Source organism: Protobothrops mucrosquamatus, unplaced genomic scaffold, assembly GCF_001527695.2.
Source record: "Protobothrops mucrosquamatus isolate PMUCROS unplaced genomic scaffold, P.Mucros_1.0 scaffold74, whole genome shotgun sequence".
Taxonomy (NCBI): Eukaryota; Metazoa; Chordata; class Lepidosauria; order Squamata; family Viperidae; genus Protobothrops; species Protobothrops mucrosquamatus.
In genome coordinates, this window is record NW_015386451.1 from 180,541 (window position 1) to 208,121 (window position 27,581).

The 27,581-nt window shown below is 50.4% G+C and overlaps 1 protein-coding gene across 1 annotated transcript; it reads left to right on the forward strand.

The window, feature by feature from the left end:
- Window positions 1-4,478: 4,478 nt before the first annotated feature.
- PLEKHG4 (pleckstrin homology and RhoGEF domain containing G4) lies at window positions 4,479-27,508 on the forward strand (the record flags this gene model as incomplete). Its single annotated transcript, XM_015812170.1, is given in 24 exon segments — window positions 4,479-4,703; window positions 5,341-5,605; window positions 5,608-5,707; window positions 5,801-6,512; window positions 7,128-7,236; window positions 9,329-9,439; window positions 10,119-10,242; window positions 11,178-11,271; window positions 12,041-12,157; window positions 14,034-14,132; window positions 14,369-14,517; window positions 16,434-16,572; window positions 17,929-18,051; window positions 18,667-18,861; window positions 19,405-20,090; window positions 20,687-20,936; window positions 21,824-21,913; window positions 22,005-22,229; window positions 22,569-22,739; window positions 23,203-23,380; window positions 24,915-25,031; window positions 25,121-25,366; window positions 26,357-26,532; window positions 27,476-27,508. Coding segments are annotated over 24 exon segments (4,734 nt in total), but the record flags the coding sequence as incomplete, so codon positions are not given.
- Window positions 27,509-27,581: the final 73 nt, after the last annotated feature.

Consider the following 27,581-nt stretch of genomic DNA (forward strand, 5'->3'; position numbering starts at 1 on the left):
GGCAGGGAACAGCAGCCAAGAGACTTGACTCGGTGCCTGTGATTAGCAGTCTCTTGTGCAGGAATGGGAAGGGCTGCTCTCCAGGGAGAAACCCACAGACCTCACGCCCTTCTGATTTTTCTTCTCTCTTCTTGATTCTTTCCTCATTTTTAGTCATTATTTGTTGAATATTTTCTACTTTGTCCTCCACTTTTTGTATTCTTTCCTTCATCTCTTCATGTAGTTTGGTTATTGATTCCTGAATCGATTGGAACATCATTTTTGTTTCCGCTTGCATCGCATTTATTCTTTCCCATTGCAACATATATATTATCCAAAGATCTTTGACTAGCCGGACTCGAAGCTGCTGCTGATACTGCTGAAGAGGGGGCTGATGTAGTTTTCTCCATCTTTAAATATTAACAAATAGAATAATCAACTATTTTACAACACACTCTCAGCTATTCAACAGTCCCCCACCCAATTGCCTCTCAGCTTCAATACATTCAATAGGTTCAATAAATTCCTTATGTCCACAATCTCACTACCAGATCCCTCTTTTACTCTTATTACAACCTCTGTCCAGAGAACCTATAGTATATTAATCCAAAAGTTCTATTATAGTTCTACACCCCTTTTCTTCATGCTATTATATAGAAATATTATATGAAATTATTTGTAGTCCACAAAGTCCCATCTATGTCTCTAAATATCTTTTATAAAATAGACCAAAGAGTCCTTCATGAACCGTCTTCAACTCTTCTTCTCTTCCTCTTTAACAAATATTATATCAAAATTTATTTGTAATCCACAAAGGCCCAGCTATATCCCCAACAGTCTTTCACAAAATAATCCAAGAGTTTTTATATGACTGTTCTAGTCTCTTCTTCTCTTCCTCTTTAACAGATATCACATCAAAGGTTACTTATAAACCATCAAAGTTATTTATAATCCATCAAAGTTATTTATAATCCATCAAAGTCTGGCAAGGGAATTCTTCTATTCAAACTGAAAGTAAATTCCTGCTGTTTCTCAGCTTCAGCCTGCTTGGTTGTTATGCGTTAAAGCCCAAGAGCTGGTAGGTTTACACAATCATACTACTTCCACTCTCGGTTCCAGCTTTCCAGACTAAGCAATTTGCAGGTGCGAAAGCTAATTATTGTTTACAGCAACGGTTCTCAACCTATGGGTCGCGACCCCATTTGGGGTCGATCGACCATTTCACGGGGGTCGCCAAGCAAGGCTATCCGCCATTTTTTTTTGTCTGCCATTTTTTCCCCCTTTTCCAGCGGGTGCCTTACCTCCCTTGGGCTGGGCCAGCTGGTGGTCGGCCTGCTCCGTCTCTGCCGCTTGCCAGCTACGCCTCAGCTGCCGCAGGGGGCGGAGCCACGCATGTGCGGCGCTCCCGGGCAGGGAAAGTCCTCGACTTACGACCGGTTGGGTAGTCCTCCACTTACGACCGGTTTAGTCCTCGACTTACGACCGGTTTAGTCCTCGACCTACGACCGGTTGGGGGTCGCGGCATTAAAAAGGTTGAGAACCACTGGTTTACAGCTTCCAGGGTCCACACTTCATGTTCAAGGTCAGCCACTTTCACCTCTTATTATCTTTTTCTGCCAGTAAGGGCCAGTAGATGGTGCACATGTTCTATTTTCCTCTGTTTTAGTCTCTTACTTAGTTTTGAAGTTTTAGACGTTCTTTTATAAAGTATAACTTGTCCAGCTTCCCGTTCTTATTCCAATTGTTATTGAAAAAATAAAAATTCAATCCCATTAGTTAGTCTCTTTTCCCCGTTTTTTTTATTTTACTTAAAGAGTTATGCAATTAAGAGGGTCATAGGTTGGTGGTTATTTAGGATATCTAGAAAGCTCCTAGAAAAAATGATCAACTCAAGCAGTGAGTTTGCAAGTGCTTAGAAATGAATGAGGTGATTACCACACTTAACAATACCTCATTGTTAAAAACAAATTTTATTGCTCTTTGACAGCGACTGACTTCGTGGATCAAGGGAACGCTAAGGAGGTAGTATACCTGGGCTTCAATAAGGCATCTGATCAACCAATCTCTTCCTTCAACTGAAGACAGCTCTGTGAAATGGAGCTGAAGACTGAAGCAAAGACCAAGGAACCAGCGAGTAGACCGATTCCTTGGAGCCTCTTCAGATCAGGAGAGGGTGGGAGATTGCCCAAGAAGGCTGCTTCCCACCAGGAGACTGCAGGATAGCGGTTTTTCATGCGTTTGAACACCAGATTATGGAATTTGCCCTCCTTGCTTGCAGAGAGTTTTAAAAGACAGTAAGATTGCAAGCCTCTCTTTTTTGGAAATTGCTTAATTATCTTAAAACTATTACACGTAGTCAATTTATGACCATAACTGGAACCTCAGTCATTCAAATGATTATTAAGTGAGACATCACAAGGCCACTTTGCTGAACATTTAATGCCCCGCAGCGCTCCCGGGGGCCGGACGGAGGCCGAGTCCCGCTCGGTGGGATTCCCGGGCGCAGAAGGGTCTCCGGGCCTCGCGCAAAGGTCCTCCGGGGCGGGCTGCGGGTCAGGAGCCGGACTAGAGGACCTCGAGGGGACCCCACTCTCCGCCGCGTCGCTCGGCAACCGCAAGATGGCGCCCGGCTCCGAGCGGCCCCCGCGCAGCGCGCCCCCTTCGGGCGGGGCGCCTCTTGGCTGCTGGGCGGCGCGCGCACGCGGGGGGGGGAGCGCGCGCGGGGGAGGCCCGGCCGGTCGAGCGTGGCTGTGCCGGGAGCCCCGAAGGGTCCTTTCCGTCCTTCTGCTCCAGTGCAGCCGGAGTCCGGGCGGGGGGCGGCGGAAGTGGCCAGTCCGGCGCTTCGGAAGGTCCCCCGGAGGCCTGGCTGGAAAATCCCCGCGCGCGGAGGCTTTTAGGCCAGGGCCTGGGGCTCCCTTGTCTGCGGGCCCCCCGGGCGGCCTCGGGCCTCGGCCGTTCCCGCCCTTCGTTGCCGGCTTTTTGCTGCTGCGGGTTTAGTTGCGCCCGGTTCGGTTTCCCTCAAGCAGCTTAGCTGCGCGGCTTGTCTGGCTGCGCTCCGCTGTGGGCTGAGAACTGAGGACGGGCATCCCCGCCTCCCTCGGCCAGACCCGGCCCGGAAAGGAGGAGGAGGAGGAGGAGGAGGATCCGCAGCCTGCACGGAGAGGCTCTTTCAGAAGGCCACGGGCGGGCCCTGAATCAGCAACTGGCAACGTGCAACTTTGGGCGGCTTAGCTAGAATTAAAACAGAAAATAGCAAAATAAACCGGCAGGAAACAGTACAACTTCATCGGGAGGGGCTCCTCCCAGGGCCTGCCTGAGTGCCCAGAAGGAGCGCCCAGTTTTCAGAGCTGCGCAAAAGGCAAAAGGCAAAAGGCAGGGCGGCTTTCTTTGAAGGGATCTCTAAATGAAATCCCTGGCATCAATAACTGGGGATTTTTACTAGGAGAGTGTCTTTGAAGTGCACAAATCAGCCTTAGTCATCAAGGAAATGGCAAACTCTCATGCCTGAGGCAGAGTCTATGCAGAGTAAGAGGTTCTTTGGATTTATTTGGCAATGACAAGTTAATTGTTGTTAGTCTGTGTTTGTGTGTCTCTGTGTGTGTGTGTTAAGCAGAACTGCTGACGGTACACAATCCTGGTTCTCAGTCCTTGCAGGCGGCACTGAAGCCACAGCAGAGGTTTTTACAAACCAGAAGTAAATCTGGGTGCAGTTCTTTCCCGCTGGCAGAGGAACCACCGTCTGTTTGCAGCAGAATCATCAGATAGGCAGCAGCCTTTCTGGGATCATTCAAAACCTGTGAATTTGTTCAGAGTTTGGAACAGTGGTAGGCCAGTTGTGATGGCTGCAGATGTGGGAGCTCTTGGACTGCCAAATGCTCTGGTCAGCCTGAAGGGCTCTGGACAAGAGAGACAAATGTAAATGTTCTCTTTGTCCCCACAGAACGCTGCCTTTTGTGCCTCTAAGTACATCTCCATGCTAATCTTTGCCTCTCGCCTGTCATGTATTCTAATGCTTACGGGACTTGACATTAATGTCAGGGCAAATAATGCAATGTTGCCATATGCATTTTGTTTCATCTGCATGATATATCCTGAATGAAGGGAATTGGTATAGCCATAAAGAATTCTTGAACCTAAACTGAGTTTATTATCGTGTATAGTTTAGTGATTGAGAATGTGGCATTGTGAGCATTATAAGAACAAGACAGACACATTCTGGTGCGTGCTCTTCTGCCTCTTTCTCTCACGTTCACATGCACATGCCATGTATTCTCCCACATGCTACAATCACAACAGTTTAACAAGAGGCACACCCTATTCAGTCAGGAAAGTATTTGCAGTGTAAGCTGTCTGCCGCCACTCGGGACTAGGTGAGCGCTCTGCTCTGGCGCTGCAGGAACTGTGTTTGGGAGAGTTGGGGGTTTGGAGGAATGAGGAGGTCCCCCAGTTGCCCTTTGTGATTGTAGCCTGAGAGACCCAGTTGCTGGCTCTGCTGACTCTCATTCTCTTGGCAGGATTCTCAGTCCCTGGATGGCTGCATCGAGAACATCCTCTCCGTGTTTTATCCTCCCTTTGAAATCACACCAGCCACAGTTCTCTGCCAGGTCTTTGATGTGGTGGAAAAGCTCTACAGCGGGGATGGCCTGTGCTACCTCATCGGCTTCCTGATTCCTGCCAAGTGCATTTTGCAGTGGGTCCGACAAGAAGCTTGTGAGTATCTTACTGCCTCCAGGTTCAAAAGGAGTGCTCAGAAACCTTCCCCCCCAGCATCATCTAGGAGGGGGGGGGGAATTTAATAGCCAGGCTGGGTTTGCAGCCGAGAAACCTTTAAATGTGCCTAAAGCATTGCGATTCTTTGCCCCACTTGTTCCTAAACAAATAGAGCAATACTGCAGAAGCTTTCAAGGGCCTGAATCACCAGAGTTTATTGTATTAAACATATATAACTTGTATTTACCAAAATTACGTTTGTGCAGATGACTCTTTAAAAAACTGCAAGTGTTATTGAGCAGGTTTATATCTGCTGCATGTAACAAATGTCAGGCCTGATTATTAACAGCAAAAATAAACACTCTGTGGCTCACTTCTGTTGTTCATGCAAAAAAGAAAGAGCCTGTATGCGCTAGTTCTGCCTTATTCCACAAGTAAGGACAGCTTCCTTCTTAGAATAAGTAATGCTTGCCTGCATCAGTGTGTGCCGGGCTTAATAATATCTTTAAGCAACTATGAACCTGAAATAGCTTTTCCTCAATTATGGGATGCTTATAATTATGGCATGGCGGATGGGTGGGGTGGTATTAGATTCTCCCTTATTGAGAAACTGCTTCTAAACAATTCCCCTGACTTTTCTTATCCCATCAGGTTCAGTATTACAGTTCGCTCGTCCAGCATGCAGGCCGGCCCCTTTGCAGTCATGAGAAGATCGTCATTCAGATGGCTTCTCTTGACTGATGGACCTCGAGACTGGAGGACTTTTACCTGCAAGTGGTTCCGTACTTGAGAAGGTCTCCAGGGATTATAGTGAAATGCTTGGCCAAGGACAAACGTAACGTGGAGGAGTTTGTGGTACCTCCTGCCTTGTGTGCCTCTGTCTTTGCTGTGGAATGGCTGAGCTCCATCAGCAGAAATGGTTGGGAACCACATTGGAAAACTGCTTGTTAGCCACAGATGGTGAGATATTCTGAGTGCCTCGGGATAAAATAGTCAATCCAGAATTTATCAGTAAGTCCCAAACTATTTGAAAAAATAAAAAGAATGTGCATTTTGCCCCAATGACTGAGAAGTCTTCTGCTCTGGGCTTCCCTGTGGAGGTGTCGCCCAGGAGCCGTCTTTCAGGGGGACCCCACGTCTTCCACGAGGCCAACTCATTTGGCATCACCCCAGTGGAGGAGCCTGCTGGTCAGGCATGTGGGGACCCAGCGGTCGGGAAGGCCTGTGACAGTGATGGGGAGGGAGAAGAGAGGGACTTGGCAGGTGCCTCCATGCCCACCTCTGGCCGCCCCAAAGGATCTTCAGCTCAGTCCGGCACTTGGCATTGGCTGGAAGCCAAGGACAGCCAGCAGCTTAGTCGGAACAATAGCCTTGGCTGGGGAAATTGCGCTGGTTCAGCTCTTGCATCGGTGCCATCTGGGCAGCTGAGGACTCCTGACATGCCAACTATTAATGTTGCATGTTCTGTAAATAATGAAACAGACAGTGGTAAATTGTTCCTAAAACATCCTGGCGTTCCAGAGAATTGTCCAGCTCCTTTGATTCCCACTGCTACCTCTATTATTAAGGAGCCACATTTTGCCGAGACATTATCAACACATCCGGAACGGGAGCTTGATTGGCGGTATGCCACGTGTGGTTACAAGGATGGAGAGGAGGCTGAAGCCCAGGCTCCGGGGAGAGGCCCGTCTGCCAGAGCGGGAGGCAGCTCAGGGTTCCCCAAGCCTTCTGCATCCCGTCCTGATGTTTTGGGTGTAGACCGAATAGGCGGCCGTCTCCCGACCGAGGGGGAGATCAGAAGCTGCCATTCTGACAGCTCCAAAGTAAGGCTGGAGGGAAAGGCACCTTCTCCAACCACAATGGAATCATCACAGGTGGGAGCCTTTTCGAGGAGGAAAGGGGCTGATCACCCGTCCTCCCAGACACAGTTGGTGGAAGTTAAAGGTCCGTCTTCTGAATGGTTGGAACACGTGGAAGGGACACCAGAGGAATCGGTAATGGAGTTGGGCAATAGAATAAGCATGGAAGGAAATCACCAATGGCAGACTACACAAAGCCCCCCTAAGAATGAGTGGCAGCTTAATTCTGGAGACCCTTTGATCCCGAAAAGCTCCCTTTCCCAGAAGGCAGGGCAAGAAAATGCGGACGGTTGTCAAGAGCGAGCGGGAGGCAGTCTTCTGCTCCCCGGTTCTGAGGCTGAGCCCAAGAGCGCAAGAACAGAGCTGAAGGAAAAGGGCCCCAGGCCTCCAGCAGAAGTCTCTGAACAGACAGGGCCCCCCTGCAGTCACCTTCACCCAGGTGTTGCTGCAGCATGTTCTGTGGATCAGCCCGGTCTCTCAAGCACATCGCACGCCCCTTCCCCAGACAAGGAGTCAGGCGTGGGGGCCTTCCTGGAAAATGGGCACAACTCAATCCGTGAAGCTCCCTGCCAGTTTCAGCCTAGCGACCCGGAGATGAACTCCTTGGTATCCTCTCTCCCAGCGCTGTTTCCAGCTGTGACATTGCCTGAGCGCACCAGGCCCATCCCAGAGGGGGATCAGGCCGCAGGTATGATGCATTCGGGCACTTTCTGCCCTTTGCTGGGAAAATGGTCTCGTGGCAGACCGAGTGTGCAAGCGCATGAGAAGGGCAGGAATTCCAAGTTCAGAACGTTAAAGGGGTTAATTGCAGAGGCCAGCAACCTTTTCGGCTAGGGGACATATTTAGGATTTTGAAAATATGCCATGGGCTTTTCGGCAAAGAATTGCCTCAGAGAGGTTAGCCCATTTGTGACACAGTTGTCGTATTGCACAGGGGAGGTCATTTAATTACCACAGCAAACTCCCTGTAGCCCCTGGATGCTTCCTATAATTTCTAGTTTATCTTTTTTTTATTTTTTCCTTGTCAAATTGAGCATGTTTAAAGAATCGCAGTGCTCATTTTAGGCTGTGGTGAGCTGATTTTTCTAAATAAAATCCTCGTGGGTCATCTGGCATTATTGGAAATGAAGATTGTGCTTGGTGGCTGTCCGTTCACTTTGCAGTATGCTAGTTTCCAACTGAATAGCCTACACACCTACTAAGCCTTCGTCTCCCCAAAATCAGGAGGGCACGAAGGCCGGGCTGGGCCGGGCCGGGCCGAGGGAGTGTCTCACACGTGGGCGTTGTGCAGTGCTGGAGACTTCTGTCTTATTGCACAGGAATGAGCTTGCAAATTGTGTATAAAATGAACATCTTGACAATTATTGTGCTAGACCAGAACTCCCAGATTATACTGCCAAAATTTAGCAACACGACAAAAGTTGTGATGACATGATTGTTCACAAAAAAGGAACAAAGCTTCTCACTCATCCAAAAAAAAAGCTGTACAGGTAGTCCTCGACTTACGATCAGGATTGAGCCCAAAATTTCTGTTGTTAAGTGAGACATTTGTGAAGTAAGTTTTGCCCCATTTTACAACTTTTTTTGCCACAGTTGTTAAGTGAATCACTGCAGTTGGTAAGTTAGTAACCTGGTTGTTAAGTGAATCTGGCTTCCCCATTGACTTCGCTTGTCAGAAGGTCGCAAAGGGGATCACGTGAGCCCGGGACACAACAATAGTCATTTACATCTATTGTGGGGTGGCTGGCAAGAGCTACATGAGTCAGGAAGAATCAGGGCTCCGACCAGCCTCCCCCTCACCCCCATGGCTGTTTCCTAGCAGAGGAGGACTTCTAAGAGTACAAACTAAGCAATACATCAGAATCCAGCTGGAAGGGACCTTGGAGGTCTTCTAGTCCAACCGCCTGCTCAAGCAGGAGACCCTATACCTTTTCAGACAAGTGACTGTCCAGTCTGTTCTTGAAAAACTCCAGTGATGAAGCACCCACAACTTCTAGTAGCAAGCTGTTCCGCTGGTTAATTGTCCTCACTGTTAGTAAGTTTCTCCTTAATTCCAGGTTGTTTCTCTCCTTGATTAGTTTCCATCCATTGCTTCTTGTCTTGCCTCCTGGTGCTTTGGAAAATAAATTCACTCCCTCTTCTTTGTGGCAGCCCCTCAAATACTGGAATACTGCTATCATGTCCTCCCTACTTCTTTTCTCTAGACTAGCCAAACCCAATTCCTGCAACCGTTCTTCATATGTTTTAGTCTCCAGGCCTTAAATCATCTTAGTTGCTCTTCTTTGCACTCTTTCCAGAGTCCCAACATCTTTTTTGTAATGTGGTTACCAAAATTGGCTGCAGTATTCCAGGTGTAGCTTTACTAAGGCTTTATAAAGCGGTACTAATACTTTGCGTGATCTTGATTCTATGCCTCTGTTTATATAACATATTAGCTTTTTTGGCTGCACATGGCTGGCTCATGTTTAAGTGATCATCCACTAGGATGGTCGTTGACTAGGACGATTTAAGTTTAAATTTAAGTTTAAGTGATTGTCCACTAGGACTCCCAAGTTCCAAGGTTTGGCAGCAAGCGCAGGCTGCTCCGCAATAGCAGGTGTAAGTGTGTGTGTGTGTGTGTGCAAGAAGAGATGTTTCATCACCTACGGTAAACCTCATTGGGTTTGTCCAGTTCAGAGCAATTGCAAAGAGGCAGGATAAATCAATGTGCATCTGCTTTGTCTCTGAATGCAAATGGGAATAATTGAACTCTTAGCATTGAAAGCTGTTTCTTGTTACAGAAGCATCATCGAGTGGGACAGAAAAGGCCAGCGAAGAAGCTGATAACAGCAGCCTGCCAATGAAGAGTGTGAATTGGGAGATGCTTTGGAGTGGGGCTGCGTGCCTGCCAGGTAAAGCCTCCAGAGGTCGTTGCTATTTTTATGATTTGTGAAGAAGGCAATGGTCAGGGAAAGAGTTATTTGCGAACCTGAAAAACACTTCCACTTTCTCCCTGGAGGTTGGGCCTTTGTGCGTTGGCCCCCTCCCCAAAGAAGCAGCCAGAGCCTCTGCACTGCTGGGCGGTCTCCCTAGGACAACCACAGTCTGGCTTTCCCCCGCTGCAGAGGAACAGTGGGCAGTCAGGGGCTCTAAGCAAGAGCAGGAAGAGCTGAAATCTTTGTAGAGTGAAGTGGTGGACCCGAGGATCCATAAGAGAACCAGCCTGAGTTGCCAGCTGGGTTGGGGGACAAGCCATTCCCCCCAAAATGGTTTATGGCTCTCTGCAGCCAGACTCCCAGTGAGGGTCAGGAAGATCTGTCCTCGAAGAAAACAAGTGGTAGTCTATGTGGGCCCAACTCTGCTTTCAGAACCAGACCTGAGCTTGTGTTTCTCCTATTCTGCTGATCATTTTCAACTTCTATCGTCCTGCTATTTCAAACATTTTGCCATGTTTGTATCCATTCATTCATGAGATAGGTTGAAAAAGGCATTTCTCTGTTTATTGGAGGGCAATACGTGGCCACTTCAAGGGGTCTTGGTTGTTCTTTTTGCCTAATTACTTAGACAAATTAAATGGAGCCTCTTTCTCAGGTACCAGAGACAGATATGGGCGTGCTGTGGTCATCATCACAATGAGGAATACAATTTGGTTGTGCCCGAACTGCAATGCCAGTGAAATAACCCGCCTTCTCCTGTATTTACGCAGCATTCTCAGGTTTGTGGGAAAAGGCAAGGCAGACACGGTCAACGAGTGTTCTGTGCACTGAATACTGTAACTGTTCTGTCAGTTCTTAGCTTTATAATTGTAGATTTCCAGCAAGTGGAGAAAAACAGATGTGGCTCTTAGCTGGCTTTGAAACTTCCATGTCTTCTGGAAATCCCAGATACGGCAGCTTAGATATACCGCTATAATTATTCACTGTTCTGTGTAAATATTCCCTGATCTCAAGGAATATTTTGAGTAGCTATAGACCAGGGGTGTCAAAATGCCGGCCCGTGGGCAGGTTGCATCATGCGCAGACCGCGCCCACCCCAGCTCCGGCAATGCGAAAAAAGTCATGATACGTTGCGACACATCACGAGACGCAGCAAGTTTGACACCCGTGCTGTAGACCCTCATGGTAGAGTTTGAAACTTGGTGGGGGAACTACTATCATCCATTAAGAAACTAACAAACCCTGTTACTGTTGCCTCTGGCTTGGTGACTCTGCCTGCCTGCCTGCCTGCCTGCCTGCCCTCAGCCTTGAGACCTACAAGGCCAGAGGAAGACTTCTGGCTGCTTCGGACTGGGTGGGGTGGGTGGGGGGGGAGGTGCAGAGGAAGAACTGGGAGATCTTTGAGGCTCCTTGGTGCTCTCTGAGCTTTTTTTTTTTTTGGCAGATGTTTTATTATTCAAACTAGGTAACATCATCAGTGCATCACTAACACTGATGATGTTACCTAGTTTGGGTAATGAAAGCCTGCAAGAACACCACCAAGCTCAAGAGAGGACAAGGAGCCCCCATTTCAGCCCTGGGCTACAGATATTCTCCTTTATTGGTAGGGAGTCTTTGCCCTGGGAAGGCAGCCTGCAGGGGCGGAGGAGTTAAAGGAGCCGCTGGTCCCGATTAGTAGCAACACTGCCTGTCTCCTATTCCCTTCCATCCTCAGGCCGGAGCGCAAAGCCTTGGGCTTAACCATCCTGGTAGATGCCCGGCGATCTTCTCCAGTCCCAGCTGTCTTTACAGCCTTAGGCACTTTGCAGGTGAGACTTCCTTCTTCTGAATGCTGTTCTACCATTGCTGGGTGCCCACCGGGCACACAGAGCCCTTGTTTTCCTCTCCCAGTTCTTTGCCAGTGTCCCATCACACCAGGTCTAGATGCCCTGGAGGTGCTGGGAACGTTTGGGTAAGAAACCGCTGAGGCATGAAGGGCCTGGCCTTAAGGCAAGCGTCTGCGGTTCTGGAGTCCTTCCATTTGGCCTCTTCCTTCCTTGTTCATAGAGGAATGGAGAGAACGTTCCTGCCAAATCCTTCTGTAGCTGGATGTCAAAGAAAACTTTTGACTGGAGCAGGAGCTGTAGAAAAATGCATTTTATCATTGCAGGAGACCATCCCCCACTGCATCCACAGAGCCCTGCTCCTTGTGGAGGGAGGCCGCACCATCCAGGTAGAAGAACCGGCTGCTGTGCAGGTGCGAGGAGGCTCGGGGTTCAGGGATCCTCGGCTTGGGCTGGTCTGATTCTGTTGTCCTGCATCCCAAAGCTTTGGGGAAGTTAAAAGCAAGATTTTGTAAAGGAGGAGGAAGCAGCCCCACGGCAATCCTGCTGTACTAGTTTTAATGTTTGTCAGCTACCCAGAGTCATTTCTAAAAAGATGAGCGGCACATAAATTTAATACATAAATAATAAACAAACCAAACTGGAGAGGTGATATGGATTGGAGGTTAGTGATTGCCAGTTTTCAGTCTTGTGCAGTATTTGGGGAAAGGTAAGCTGGTCTGATGTGAGAATGCCTCTCCTTTCTCTTCCACAGTGTGAACTTCTCAGTTCCTTGAAGTCCCTCCACAAACATGTTGAGAGCCAGCAGCTGCCCCAAGAATTCGGTGGGTCGCTTCCCTATTGCCATCAGGATTGGCTGCACTTCCAAATGGTGAGGCAGGCATGAAAACATAACCTTTGACTAATCCAGAATTTCAGGAAATCTACAGTTCTATGAAAAAGTATTCTCTCTCTCGTGGACTTTCTGAATTTTTGCATATTTTGCCATTGAATATTATGAGAACCAGGGTTGAATGTATAACATACATTTATATACGAAGTGGGGAAGATGCACTGGTCCTTCGGGTTGTGTTGTCCTGTGACGCCACTTATGATTTGCTATTACTTTTGGCAGTGCCTGTTCAAAGCCACTGGAGGTGGCTCCCACTGGGCAGATCCTAGGGGTGTGGTATGCTGCCCCAAAATGGAAGTTACAAAACCATTTCTAGAATTCCAGGACTCCATCAATCCAAAGTTAGACACACAATTGGGTCAACAGTGAATCTTCTCAAGCGACTTCCTGTCAAAATCGATCTAGCAGACCGTCTGGAGGATCCTCAGAACAACTGTTGCGGTTCTTAGGCCTCTTCTTGCCGTGGATGCAAATGGGATTCAGGAGAGAAGAGCTGGGCTGAAGCCCCCGCTCGCCAAGGAGGCGATGCTCCCGTTTCCCAGAAAGCAGCTGGATGGCCCTCCATGCTTTGGGAGGAACGCTCTGTGGCCAGATGAATAGGACATTTCAGGCTGCATAAAGGTCTGGCAGAAACCGAGCCCTGCATTCCGAAAGGCTAGCCTCGTACCAGGTACCAAGTATATAGGTGGTAATTGCCATTATGTAAGGAAGCACAAACTCTGATCTGAATAAGAGAATTCTTCAGGAGAACAACATACCAAACACATGGAGATAATATCATGAAACCAGCAAGATCTACAGAAGAACAGATGCCATGATTTGGAACGAATAAGGCAAAATTCAGATTTAAAGACCATGAAAATGTGGTGGCATAACCCGAAACAAGCAGCTCACTCCCCCTCCCCTCCCTCCAGGCCAGTTTTCCACAGAGGAATGGGCAGGATTCTCGCGCAGGGGAGCTGGCCAGAGGCTGACCTCCAGGTGCGAGGATGGTTGGCTGCCAGCATAGCAGCTAGAAGGAGGGCAGGGCTCTGGGATTGAATGTAAGGTGTTAGCTTCAGGAGGTAAAAATGAAGCAGGAGTCTAGTAATACCTTTTCCAGTCAGCCCATTTTATTGAGAGCCTCATCTGACGAAGGGAGCTACAGCTCACAAAACTTACATCTTTTCATACAGTTAATTGGAGAAGGGGCTAGTATTCCTCCTGAATCTACTTTTTCATACCGGCACATGACATGACGTGATGGATAACAATGGTATTGACAGTGGGCTTGATGCAAGTGCCTCCCCCCCTCCAGCATTTCCCTTTGGGTGGATTTCCCCCGTGGCAGGAAGTCAGCAGGGTTCCGGGATGGGGGCTGACACCCTTTATACATTGGTAGGACTGACACGTTCAGGTAATATTTAAGAGAACAACAGACCAAACACATATAGATAATATCATGAAACCAGCAAGATCTACAAAAGAACAAATTCTGATGTTCTGATCATATTCATGCAAAGATAAGCAAACATTCAGAAAACGTGGAACTGGGTATATCGGTTAAGAACATTGATCTCCAGATGTTTAAGAAGAAAGACTGTTTTCTTTGGGGCAATGGATTAAGTGGGGGGGGGGGGTTTCCAGAGGGCCAAGAGGAGTGGGACGCAGGGGGTCCTGGTGCCCCAGAGAGGCGGGTGGGAGTGTGCTGGGGAAGGCTTCTGGCCCGGGGCGGCTCCTCTGGAAAGGCAGGCTCTCCTGTCCAGGTGGAGTGGCAAAGCCTTTTCCTTGAGGAGAAAATAGGGCCTTGGCTTGGGTTTGGGAGCTGCTGCAGGCGAATGGCTGCTTAACCCACGTGGTGGTGCTGAACTTGCAGCGTCTGGAGCGCTTCCTTTCCGGGTGCCAAGAGGCTCGCCTGTTCCTCAAAGAGGCTGTAGAAACGGTGGAGTCCAGCAGATGGCCGGAGAAACCCCAGGTGAGTCTCTGGCTCCATCCTGATAAGAAGCAAAGGTTCCCTGGGCCGAGTGCCTGTGGTAAGGGGGCATTTTAAGAAAAAAACCCACACCCTCCTCCAACCTTTGGGTTTGGGTGCAAAGGCCCTGGAGGGGCCAGCCGCCCCCTTGCCAGTGGCTACGAAGGTGGCTCACTGCCCTCCCTCTGGCAAGAAGGCCGGAGCCTGAAGCAGCCCTGCGTGTCTTTCCTTCACTCTAGGATGCTGGTGCCCTGTTGAAGAGCTGCAGGCAAATGATGAGGATGGTTCTGGATGACCCAAGGCTGGCCAGGTGGCAGCTGGAGGGGGGTGCCCTCCTGGCCAGCCTCAGGAAGGAGGAATCCTGCGGGACGCTGTCTGAGGACTGCAGGTGACCCTGCTGTGGGAGTAGGGAGCAGGGGGGCCAAGGAGGGGGCAGGCGATGCGAAGGCGCCAACTCTGCAGGAACAAGGCTCTTCCCCCTGGGAGTGTCCCTGCCATTCCCTTCCGTGGACTTCTTTGCGGGGATCTCATTAACTCCCCCCCCCCTTTTTTTTCTTTGTATTCTTAATTCTTTAGTCCCATTTGGCACTCTGTAGTTCTATAGTCACATGGGTGGTTTTTTTTTTTTGCAAGTTTCCCTTATTTCTTTAATGAAACTAACCAATCATCCTTTGTAGCAAGTTTAAACATTCCCACTTATGTATTTCTTAAGTCTTTAATTAATTCAATAGTACTTTAAAGGAAATGCTATTCCAAATGTAACTGCCCACTTAATCTGTTTTAAAGTTTCTTAATGCAGACTTTTTGCAAGCTTTTTTGCTTTTGTTTATTTTTAAATCTTTATAATTATTTCTTTGCTTTTTATTTTAATTTGAGTCCAAAGATCAGTCAGTTGCTCTGCTGCTCAGAAGATCTCTGTGGCTTCTTACATCATTGTGATCCGAAAGTGGAGTTTGGGGCGACCCCCGGGGTCCTTGAACCGGCCCCTCTTGAGCTCTCAGCTTGGTGTTTCTTCCACTCCTCCCATGTGTGAATCGCCCTCAGGCTTCCTCTGGGTTTTCTTCTGAGGAGCTGCACACCTGAGCGATTTCTTGGCTTCTGCTTCTTATCTGGAGACACTCCACTGTCCCTGGCTCCCTCCCCAGCTGCCATCTCCACCTGGGCATCATCTCTGCTCTTTGGCAATGGGCTAATCCATCCTTTTCTCCCCCTGGAAGTCCAAGCCCTTGGCTATTCCCATCTAATAGTTAAGCTGCCTTCAACCAAAAGCGAGATTCTCCCTGGGAATTTTGCAATAAAATGTATTTAAAACAATAGTATACAGAGATCTCAGCAGCCAGATAGTGCTCACTTTTGAATCCAGGCTTTTTTCATCTTTTACTAAGGTTGCAAGCTAGGTTCATCAGGAACCTGTTTGATCTCCCACTTGCGGAGTTTTTCTCCCAGTTGATATCAATTAAAGTCTATTGCCGTGCGCGTCCTGCACACTGTAGCTAACTGATTAGCAAAAAGTAAACCAAGTAAGCCTCCAGGGTTGCAGCTCAGGGAATCCCAAAGCCTTTGGATGGGCTGTGGGTGATGACCGGACTCACCGCAGTGCTCCATAACATCCCCAAATTGTGCTCTGCCTGCAGAGTTCAGACAGCCACCTTACGTGTGCTCCATTCTTCAGAAGCTGTTTTACGAAGCATCTGGTATGATCAGAGGTTTTCCTTCTGATGGGTATGGTGGGGCTGAGCACATGACACGCATCTTGAGATTCAGGGATTGCAATGGGAATGTTCCAATACAACTTAATACAGCACTGATGATGTTATCTAGTTAATGAAATGTTTGCATGAAAACAAGCAAGCTCGGAGAGCACCACAGACCCTCAAACTTAATACAGGCCACTGTGAGCTACACGTTGCAAGGCCACTGTCCCCCATCCGACTTAGTTTAATTAGCAAATAAAGACTCCTGCTTCATTTCTTTTTCCAAGAGTATACTTTACTGAGAACAAAGCGGTGACAGAGTAGAGCAAGCAGAATCCGTTGGTGTCAGGGCTGCCTCCGATCAGTTCCTAGGAAAGAAAACCTTTGACTCCATAGATTCAGAGGAAAGGTACTTTTACCAAGAACAAACTGAATGCAGCAAAAGTCAGGCAAGGTCTGAAGCAAACAGGTGGGGAAAAGACAAATTGAAAATATCCCCAGACCATACTTCCAGGCCATTTCAATAGGGAGGTGAGCTGGTTTCCCGCATCCAACTAGCCCTGACAGGCGGGGTTGGAACTTCATTGATTGGCCTTTGCTTTTCTCTCAGAGATGCTGTGAAAGTGGCTGGTGCTCTTTATGCAGAAGTGGACGAAGGAACCCACCAGCTGGTGCTGGTCTCTAACAGGCGCATCCGAGCCCTGGAACTGCTGATGGGATTGGAAGCTGTGGAGCAGTGCTTCCAAGAAGTCAGTGCCAGATGTTTTCCAAGGCTATCAGACGGGTGCCTTTGGGCTGTCAGGGCTGCCCTGAATTTGGGGGAGTGAAAAATAAGCAGCCAGCTAGACCTCATATTTTCAGTGGACTTTCTTTCGACCTCCAAGGAATTCTGATAATGTGGAGGTATTATTGGATGACTCCATGAAATTACTGCCAATTTGCAGTGACAAAAACAGTATGAAAAGAAATCTCCCCTCCACCCCCATCGTTAGCAATGGCTGTGGTTGTCATGCATGGACTGAATTGCTCCAGCTCAGCTGCTCCCCTGGGTGGTTTTAGGGGAATGTCTGGAAAGTGAACCTGATTGAGGGTAACATTGTTGAAGTCCTTGTTGAATATTGCAAAGTCCCAGGCCTGAGGTTGGTGTGTTGGTGGAGCTCCTGTTGTGTTTTTTGACTTGCAGCTGTTCTTGTATGGGGTATTGTACTTTGTGGTTATGCTTTTAATTGCTTTAAACTTTACTGAATGTTGTAAACTGCCCTCTTTTGCAATGGGGTGTCTATAAATGATCATCCACATGACCGTCCTTATCCTTCAGACCGAGTGCCACTGAAACGGTCCTGACCTACATTGCTGGAACCATCAGTCCTGGTTGTCTTTCTTTTTTAGGGAAGGGTGTTGAGAAGATGGGTGGACTTCAAAAGAGGAAAGGGATAATCTCAAGCATTTTATAATATTGAAGGAGTGTTGACCGTGCTTGAGGGTAGCCTCTTGGGAAGCCTTGACGGGGGTGACGCAACTGTCCCGGCTCTTCTTGATCTTCATGTGAACTGGGGGGGGGAGGGGAGTAACTGTCTGAGATGTTTACTCAAACTACCTTTTTGGATTAACAACTGTAACAAATTAGTCATTAGTCCACATCAGAATACAAAATAGAGAACAATAATAAAACCATGTGTTACAAGATAGAGTAAAAGGCAGAACTAAAAGGGATGCAAATATTTGTGACAGCCACTACAATTCACCCCAATCAAATCTACCCGTGCGGTTCTCCATTGTATTGATTTCTTCAGATAAACAGCCATGTCATATGGAATACTCTGCAGTATGTTGCTTTAATGTATGGATCTCTGTGTGATCCCACGTGCTCTCTCTTGTGCAGTTGACTTTCAAAGAGTGTGTGTGCTGTGTGCTGATTTCTTGGATGGATTCAGGCTCTGCTTACCTGATCATGGCCTTGATTGTGGCTCTTTCCCTGTGCTTCACGGCCACAGCCTAGCAATTAAATCTTTTCCAGATATCAGATCGGCCCATAGTTTGAGCTAGAGGGGGCCATTCTTGCCATTGACCGGCCTGAGCCAGCATTTTTTGCTTCCTTTTCTCAGATCTGCAGCTGGATCAAGAATGTCGGTGCAAAGCGCCTCCTGGAGCTGAACCCCCTGGACAGTTCTCTGGCTGGGCTGCTTCAAGCCCAAAGGCAGTGCCAGGATTTGGCACTTACGGCAGATGTAAGGTCTACAGTCCATGCATTCTCCCTCTCTCTTATATATTATTTCCTATTGCAGGTCCTTACACCTTTATTAAATGTAACAATAAAGAATGTGATACAACAGGACATTAAAATGGTATAAAACTGTTGAATAAAAATAATGTTCATAAAAAAGGAAGGAGGAAGGAAAAGTTGGGAAGGCTGGGTGAAGAGGTGAGAGCATTGCAGAGCCCCCTACCCCCCCCCAAATTCCTGGAGTCAGGAATTTGCTTCTCACCCAGAGATGGGAAAGCTGACTGGAGCAGATCTGGGAGTGCAGCAGCCTCTCCAGAAGGTCGGGGGGGGGGGGGCTAGTGGCTGCTGCACCCCGGGACAGCAGTGAGGAGGGGGAGGAGGGGGGAAGGAAAGAAGGTCTCCTTAGCAGGAGCTTAGCTCTCCTAATGGCCAGACTTTGGGGGGTGGGGGGTGGGAGAGACCTGAGCAAGAGAAATTGGTTCTCACTCAGACCAGTTTTCATAGCTAAGGCAGGACCTGAATTCACCATCTCCTGCTTTCTAACCTGGTGCCTCCACCGCTAGACCAGACTGGCTCTCTTTCGTGCTTGGCTAAGGAGCCTGCTGTGCTCTGCTTTCAGGAATATTGCCAGAGGGGATGGGAAGCGCTGAGGAGGTGGGATGGGGAGGAAGATCCACTGGCCACGGGACACCAGGCAGGCTGCAGAGTCCAGCTGCAGGAGTACAAGAACCAGCTGCAGGGATTCTGCAGAGATCTGGAGGACACCAGGAGTCGGATAGAGCAGGCGGTTGAGCTCTACAGATTCTTGGAACAGGTGAGTTCTTCTGAAGAGACACAGCTGGTACTTTGCCTGCCAAAAAGATTAAAAGAAAGTGGTCTTTTCTACCCTCTCCTGTGGGCTGGCAATTAGCCCGTCCCTCTTGGCTGCTAAGACCCTCCTGGCCCTGACCAAGCGTCCCACCAGCAGCAGAGAAATCGAGGGCTGTGGGCGGGGGGGGGGGAGGAGAAGTCCGGCTATATCCTGAAGAGTCCTTGAGGAGTCCCAGGGCTGCCTATTGAGCAGGGAAAAGCCAAAGGTTCCTTTGCCCTGGCACTCAGTGCTCTCTCCTTGGCCACAAGGTAGGTAGGGGTTGAGTCTCTTCTTTGGTTTCGACTTCTCAGTCCAGCCTGTAGACCTGGAATTGCCTGGAGGTGTCCCACCTGGGCCTTGAACAAGCCTAGTCCTCTCTTTATCCAAGATCCCGGAAGGGTCCAGCTGAAGGCTCCCAGGAGAACTGGGTCTAGCTTGAGCAGCTTCTTTGAGCTCCGAGCACTTTTTCCTTTCCTCTGAGCTTTTGCTTCTGTTCCTCCCCTGCAGGCGCACAAGTGGGCAGAGGAGGGGACGCGGTTCCTTGCCAGCCTCAGTGGGGACAACGGTTCTGCTGCTGTTGGGTCTGGTCTGCAGAACTACTGGGAGCAGCACCCAGGCATGAGTGACACCCAATTCCAAAATATGAAGAAGCTGGCCTGTCTGCTGCCAAGCAGTGATCCTCTTAAGAAGTGGCAGCTTGTCTGGTCCCAGTGTCAGAGGACCAAGCGTGGCTTGGAGATGAGGCTAGAAGCTGCGCTGAGGATCCAGCAACCACCAGGTCCTCCCAACCTGAGGCCCTCGGAAGAGGGAGAGTCCCGCTTGGCCAGTCCAGACAAGAGGAGTCCTCTGGCCCAAACTCCCAACATGGCGCCTCTACCTGAAAAGCCAGCTCAGCTTCCCACAGTAGACACTTGCAATGGAGCTGGAGGGGGTCTGCTCCAGACTGCTTGCAGCCACTCTTGTCGGCTTGCTGTTGACACTCCTAAGCCATCGTGCCATCTCTGCGATGGGGGAGACCCTCAGGAAGCCCCAGGGGAAGCCCCTTCCTCTGAACAGCTCTTCTCCAGAAGGAGACTGAGGAAGGCCCGCAGTGTTGACCTCCCCAGCTCAGAGGAACCTCGGACTTGGGCTGACCCGAGCCATTGTGGCAGCACCGGAGTCTGGATTAAAGGCTTAGAAGTCAGCAGCCCGGAGTCAGTGGGTGGGCCCTGGGAAGGCCAGCAGCCCCTCGGCTCAGCTGCCTCACCTGCCTTCCACCCACAAGAGGCTCAGAGGCAGAGGGGCCTTGTGCCAGAGACCAGGAGCTGGAGCAGGTGGGTTTGGGCTGCGCTCTGGGTCTGGCTGCCGAGGGACGTGCAAAGCAGCAGGTAGCTGGTCTCAGAGTCATCCTCCCTGCAGGGCATGTGGGCCCTGGTGTCTCAGGTGGAGGAAGACCGCAGCCCTTAATGCCAGAGTGTGAGGGGCAGTTTGGAAGAGTTTGGGGGAAAGAACGAGGGCCAAGCAGAGATGGGCAGCTTTAACACGGGGGAGAAGTCTCTGTGCCTTGCCTGGTCCAAGAAGTTCTCTTTATTTGTGTTGTGCGTCTTCCCCTTGCTTCTCACGTAACGAGGACTGGCCGGCTCCAGTGGGTGATGTCGGTTGCCAGCTTGTGACGCCGTGATGGCCTTGCAGCTTTAGGGCTCTTTTCTCTTGACCCCTGGAGGGGCAGATGACCCAGGCAAAGGTTGGATGCAGCGCTTTGATTAGGCATCGTGCCAAAATGCCCTAGTCTGCTTTTTCTGTGTTGCAGCAAACCGCAGCATATTATGGAGGAGATGGTGAGGACAGAGCAGGAGTATGTGCGATCTTTGCGCTACATCCTTGACAACTATTTTCCTGAAATGGAGCGGGTGGACCTGCCTCAAGACCTGAGGGGAAAGCAAAGTGTCATTTTTGGGAATTTGGAGAAGATGTACAACTTCCACAGCCAGTATTTCCTGAGAGAATTGGAGCACTGTTGCAGCCATCCTCTGCGAGTCAGCCATTGCTTCCTCAGACACGTAAGGAAGGAGGGGTTTCCTGGGGGGATCCATGGCAGCCCAATGCAGAGGAGGAGGTGAGCTGGTGGCCGAGAGCGGCTGCAGGAGAGGGAAGGAGCTGAGCCCACCAGATGTTGGCAGAGGGAAGTTCTGGGCAGGCTCCAGCAGAGTTCCCTGCTGCTGCTCAAAGGCCGCTGCGGACCCCACCCCTCCCGGCACTCCGGGCAGAGAGCAGCCGCCAGCCCAAGAGGGTGGAGCCCCGTGCCCTTCGGCTGCCTGTTTTTCCTGCCCATTTGCCCTTTTAGAGTCACTGCCTTCCCAGCATCCCCTTGGTGCCAGCGTCAGTCTGGTCCCAGGCTTTTTAGAGAAGCCAGCGACTTTAATCTGTTCACAACAGGCTTAGAAAACTCCCCAGATTGGTTTTCCTTCTTCTCTCAAGCTGCCTTTCTGATCTTTTTTTGGTTCATGATGAATTGCTGTTCAAAATGGTCCGATCTAGAGCAAATTTGCAGCCCAGGAATGTCTCTGAAGCGTGCGAATAAAATTGCTTTTGAGCATAAAAAATTGACCCTTCATAATGTTATTCTTGCCACAGAACAATTGAATTATGCAGGGAAAAAAATCTGAGTGCCATTACTAGAATGTTAATAGGTATTCATAATGACTGAAGTTCAGCCCTCCGCGCAGGAATGTCATAATGAGTCTTGGAAGGATTTCTGTAGGTAGGGGGATTACCAGGAAACAGGTTGGAGCAAGTCAGTAATCCTGGTACCCACCTCTGTCCTTCTGCTGGTAGCACAGAGTGATGGTGGTGGCCTTTCCCCCCCCCCACTACCTGAAAAGGTGTAATGTTACTGGAGGTGGAGAGAAGATCCTCAGCTAGACTGTGTTTCCGTCCTTTCTTGTAGAAAGACCAGTTTGGGATGTATGCCTTGTATAGTAAGAACAAGCCCCAGTCTGACTCCTTGCTGGCCAGTCACGGGAATGCTTTCTTCCGGGTAAGTGGGGCAAACTCCTCCAATGGGCGCGGGGGCCCTGCCTGAGCTCTGGGGGCCCCTTCCTGCTGAGACCGCTCTCCTTGGCCGGCAGTTCAAGCAGATGCAGCTGGGAGATAAGATGAACCTGGCCTCCTACCTCCTGAAGCCCATCCAGCGCATGAGCAAGTACGCATTGCTCCTCAAGGATCTCATCAAGACGGGTGGGGAGGCCCAAGAGCAGGAGCTGGCGTACCTGCGAGCAGCGGAGCAGATGGTGCGCTTCCAGCTGCGGCACGGAAATGACCTCCTGGCCATGGATGCCATCCGCGACTGTGACGTACGTATTGGCCACGAAGGGTGGAAACGGATGTGTGCGCAGGGCTGTTGCATGAGCAGCTGCTGCCGGGCTTCTGTCTCCACAAGCCACAAGCCATGGGCCAGGCGTTTCCCACGTGTCAGGGATGCACTCGGGCAGGGAGCTGTTGGCAGCAGCCGTCCCCTGAAAGCCATCCCTCGCTGCCAGGTGGAATTGGACCTGGTTAGGACCTCTGGGGAGGGGAGGGGAGGCAAGGGGCCGGGCTTCATCTTGCTCGCCTTCAGTGGCATCCTCGGGGCCTTGCTGAGAGGGCACCTGCCTTCTTCTGAGAATAACTGAGCTCCTGGCTCCTCCGCCTAGGTGAACCTCAAGGAGCAGGGACAGCTGATGCGCCAGGACGAGTTTAGCATTTCTCTGGGCCGAAGGAAGTGCAAGCGCCACATCTTCCTCTTCGAAGATCTGATCCTCTTCAGCAAGCCTAAGCGAGTTGAGGGCGCCCTGGATGTCTACGTCTACAAGCGCTCCTTTAAGGCAAGGAGGGCCTGTGCTGACTTCTCCAGGGGGCCGCCACAGCGGGTGTTGCTGAGCGAGGTTGGGAGGGTGGGCTGCACAAGAGAGAGGCAAGAGCAGGCGCTGCTTGGCTCACAGATTAAGGCACTGTCTTGCCACTGGATGTGCGGGACGTCCCATGCCCAGCTTTTCTGCGATTCCTCCTGAAGGGCTGCGTTTCCTAGATGGATCTTACGTTTTGTGGCCTTTTGAGGGAAAGATGATCTACCTTGCCAAGTGGCTGGAGCTGACTTTCTCACAGCTGCTCAGTGCACAGCCTCTCAGACTTGTTGAGAGGATCAAGGCAGGGGTTGCCTCACAGACATCATGGCTTCCTTGTCCCAGACCCCAACTCCATTCCTCGTCCGCCATGGAAGTTGCCCCCAGCCCCACGGGCGGTCTCAGCTGCATCATGCATAGTGGACTCTCATCTCCATCCCTCCAGATGGCAGAAATCGGCCTAACAGAGAACTCCGGGGAGAGCGGCCTGTGCTTTGAGATCTGGTTTAGAAGGTGGAAATCCAGGGACACCTACATCCTGCAAGCCAGCAGCCCAGAGGCCAAGCAGGCCTGGACAAGCGACATCACCAGGATCCTCTGGGAACAAGCTGCCCGCAACAAAGGCCAGTTCCCACCCAGCCTCTCCATTTGGCTTCCAATAAGGAGGGGGGCGCATGAGAGAGTCCTAGGGAGCAGACCATAAGTAAGGTCCTTGGCCAGAACCTGCTAGGGACTGGGGGGGGTGGGTTAGGGTGCGAGACAGCAGGATGGGTGCCTTGACCAGGTGAAGGAAGGTTAGGTCAGTGCAGCGTCTCGTGCCAATAGGCACCAAAAGAGTGTCTACCTCCAGGTTCCCCTCTTCCATTCACGGCAAAGGTGCTGCCGTTGCCGTATTTAGGCATCTCCAGGACTGCTGATAAAACCGTTACAGGCGGTTTTCTGACTTGTGGAAGTGCCTGGAATGGTTTTCACAGGAGAAGAGGCTATTCTGGAAAATAGGACAAGGCTGAATGTTCTGGGAACAGGACCAGGAGGAGCATGCAGGATGGAGAGGCATCTGGTATTTTGCTGGTTGCATGATCCAGGGATTGTTGTTTCTTTGCACACGATACGGGGAACAAACAGGAAACATTAGAAAGTCTATATAGAAATATGATTTAGTAGCACTGCAGGTCCTCAGGTTCTGACCACTTGTTCAGCGACTGTTCAAAGTTACAACAGCACTGAACACTCCTCGGTGCTTGGGCGCCTGGCTTGCAGTTACGATGTCACAGTGAGCGGTGGTCCATGACTGCTCTCCAGCATTTCTTACCAGCTTCCCCCAAACAAAGTTAGTGAGGAGCCGAAAATTGCTCCTGCTGCTTTGCATTGGCCTTATTTTCTTTATTTTACCTCTTTTCTTGATATTGCAGGTATACCAAGGAGAGACAGACATTAATTCCTCTGTGAATTTAACTATTTTAACCTGATAATGTGCAGATGGCCCTCAGCTCAGCTCTGGCTCTACCCCACCCTTCTTGGCATCTGCCTAGCCATCTAATTGTTCTCCCGTTCTTGGCTTAATTATCTCCATACTGATAATAGTACTGCTTTTGCTGATGTGGCTGTGTATCTATCAAAAGTGTAGCTAGGTGTGCAGCCATTGCTAAATTCCCCTAAAAGTTAATTAAGGCCTGCGAAACTCCCAGGGCTTCTTTCTGCTGCATTCAGACCATCTTCTCCTTGTAGAAGTAGGCCCACAGTCGATCAATATTATCCGCTCTCCCCCCCCCCCCGCTCTCTCTTCCGTGGCAGCCTTGGATCCCCTGGAGCCTGGGTCTCTTCAGCCGCTCCAACAGCCCCTTCTGCCTTCCCTTCGTGGCCCACTTGGGACTCAGCTGCCTGATAGCTTCCAAGGCCATTTCTTCTTCCTTTCCCACCACAGGATAGCAGAATTCTCCATTCTTGCAGACTAAGAGGATATTCCCTGTTGTCATCTAGGTTATTCTGGGTGTGTAGGAAACTCATAGATGGGGGACAGTTGCATGTTGCGTTCCAGTGGAGGAGCAGGGTGGAAGAATCGGAGAATTTGGAGTGAGGCTGCACCCCCTGGAAGGATTGGGATGGACGGGGGGGGGGCATGAGCGCTTCTTAACAATTGCCATTACTTCCCATTAGAAATCCGCATGCAGGAGATGCTGTCCATGGGGGTTGGGAACAAGCCTTTCCTGGACATCAGGCCCAGTGAGGCTGCCATCCAGGACCGAGCCATCAATTATATTATGAAAGGCAGAGGTGGGTCCCTCCCCAATTTGCTCCTCCCATGTTCTTTGGCTGTCCAAGGCTGCACTGGTCTACAGGGTGAATTCCTCTCTTTGCGGCAGGCGCCAGGACTCGGGCTTCCATCGCTGTGTCTCTCTTTGACCACGCCAACCCTTTCAAGAGCTCTCCGGCCACTCTGTCTGCTGGCAGCCCATCCTCCTGCTCCGGGATTGGGCCTCTCAACCTTCACATGTACCCGGAACAGGCCTTGCTGCCTACTGTGCTGCCCACCAACCTTCCTTTAAGGGCTGGGGTCTGCCCTGAGGAAGATGAGATGGAGAACGAGACGAGCAGTCAGCCCTCCATGAGTACGTATCATCCATCCTTTTCCAGCACCACTGCAGAAAACATTGTCCACCAGGAGATTTCCTGCAACATCTCTCTTAAGTTGGCCTAATCCTGCGACCCCCATCAGCACCCAGAATTCTTGTGATAATTTGTCCAGATAAGAGCTGAAAGGAGCTGCTGGGTGCTGTGGTCAAGCATGGGCACGGTCACCTGGCCCCCTGTGGAGCAAACCTCTGCCTTGGAAGCCACAACCTCCCTGAGCACCTTCTGAGCAGCCGCTTCTCAAAGCGGCAGGAAAGAGATCCTGGGTGACTCAGGAGGACACCTGGGGCTAAAACCTAAACATGGGTTAATAAATGCTCCTCTAACATTGTGTGCCCCAGATTCTAGCTTCATATCGTGGCCTGGTGACAACAACATGCTGAACTACAAACTGCCTGATCCATTTAGTCCCACCAGTATGTGAGAAGCCCAAGGAGGGCTTCTGGGTGAGCGGCTCTCCTCCAGGAAAGGTCACTTTGGCCCTTCGGGTATATTCAGAGAGGCCACATCAGCAGGGGGTTGGACTAGATGACCTCCAAGGTCCCTTCCAACTTTATTATTATTATAATTGTTACTTGTGCTTTTCCGGCTTGTTGATAAATGATCTTGGGAGAAAGCAGCAGCCGGTGACGTTGGAGGCGGCGCTGATCTGCTTCGCTGGTAAAAAGGCAGAGCGGCCATGTGGAGCTCTGCGGTTTCTCCTTTAACCAGCCACCACCCGGCTGCTCAGCGCAGTTCAGTTTAGGAAAGCTGGTGGGGGGGGGGAAGCAGCCTCGTCCGCAGATGGAGCGCCTCCGGGCAAGAAAGCCGTTTGGGAGGAGAAGGTGGCTGAGGAGGGAGGGGGGTAAAGGTAGGAAAGGTGCCGAGGACGGGGGACTGCAGGAGCAGCCCTTCCGCCCTTCTTCCAGCAACAACAACAGGGTTGTGTGTCTTCTCAATGTGCCCAGAGTTTTCTTCTTTCCCTTTAGCCACCGAGGGCTCTGAGTCCTCCCAGGGCCTGCCTGGAAGTGGCTCCAGCAGTTCTGACAGCTGCCTTCACAACTTGTGTGAGGACTGGAGATCCCCGCTCCCCACAGCAGCAGACTTCTTAACCTCCTCAGATATGGAGAAAGGCTGTTTCCCCAAGAACCAGTATATTTCAGCGGTAAGCAAATGGGACTTGGCAGGCCAAACTTGCCCCCCTCCTGAGAGTTCTCCCCCATAGCTGCTGCGCGGCATAGGGGGAGGATGGTCCGTGCAGACCACCTACAGCTGTGCTGAGTGGACTTGCATCTGCAGGGAACTGGTGGCTTGTTGGGCGATGCAAGCTAGAGACTGGGGCAGGGTCCCATCCTGTTCCAGCCCAGGAGTCTCCTTGTGCATCTCCCAGATGTGCTGAGGGAGGATGCTGCTGTCTTGCAGGTTTGAACGCAGCCAGGAAAGAAGGAACCTGATTGCTGGGCAGACCCTTGGAGGCAGATGCTACGATGACCCCTTGTCCTCCTCCCAAGCTCTACGGGAGGGAAGTGGGTCCAGTCCGCCTCTTCTGCTAGTCTGAGGGCTGGTACAGGGGAGCAACAGCGGCTGAGAGGGAGGGGGCGGGTTGGCGAGTGTCGGGGGTGGCTAGAGCCGGGCCCAAAGGCTGGCGGGAGGGCGGGAGAAGGTCCAAGCGCTCGCTGGCTGGCTTGCTTTCCCCACCTGACGGGTTTAGTTTCACACAGAATTTTTAGTAATTGTAAACATGCAGAAGCAAACATTTCTGTGTGAGCCTTAAACCTTGTTAATCTAGCTTTCTTTCTTGCCTGGTGCTTACTAATGATTTCAGAAGCAAGTTGCACAAAAAGCCAAGTTCCAGGTCACCCCACTTGCCTTCCTGGGAGGTAAAAAAGCAGTTTGCCTCGTTCTGCTTGGCAGGACAAAGTCTCCATCCTTCACCCGAAGAAAGAGGCATTTGTTGCCTCCATTTCTCTGAATCTGGAGCTTCCCCCCCTTTGGGAGTTTTCTGTGACCCCCAAGTTCAACAGAGGCACCTCTGGCTCGGACCTTTCAGCCCGTTGAGCTGCTGTTGTGAGAGTTCAGTTGATGCCCTCCTCCCTAGACGGTGTTAGGAAGTTTGTGGAGGATGTCCAGGAGACAACTAGAGGAGGCTGCTGTAGCTCCTTCCTTTTTGTTAATCACATGTTTTTGCCATTCACACGCTGTTCCTCATTGTTA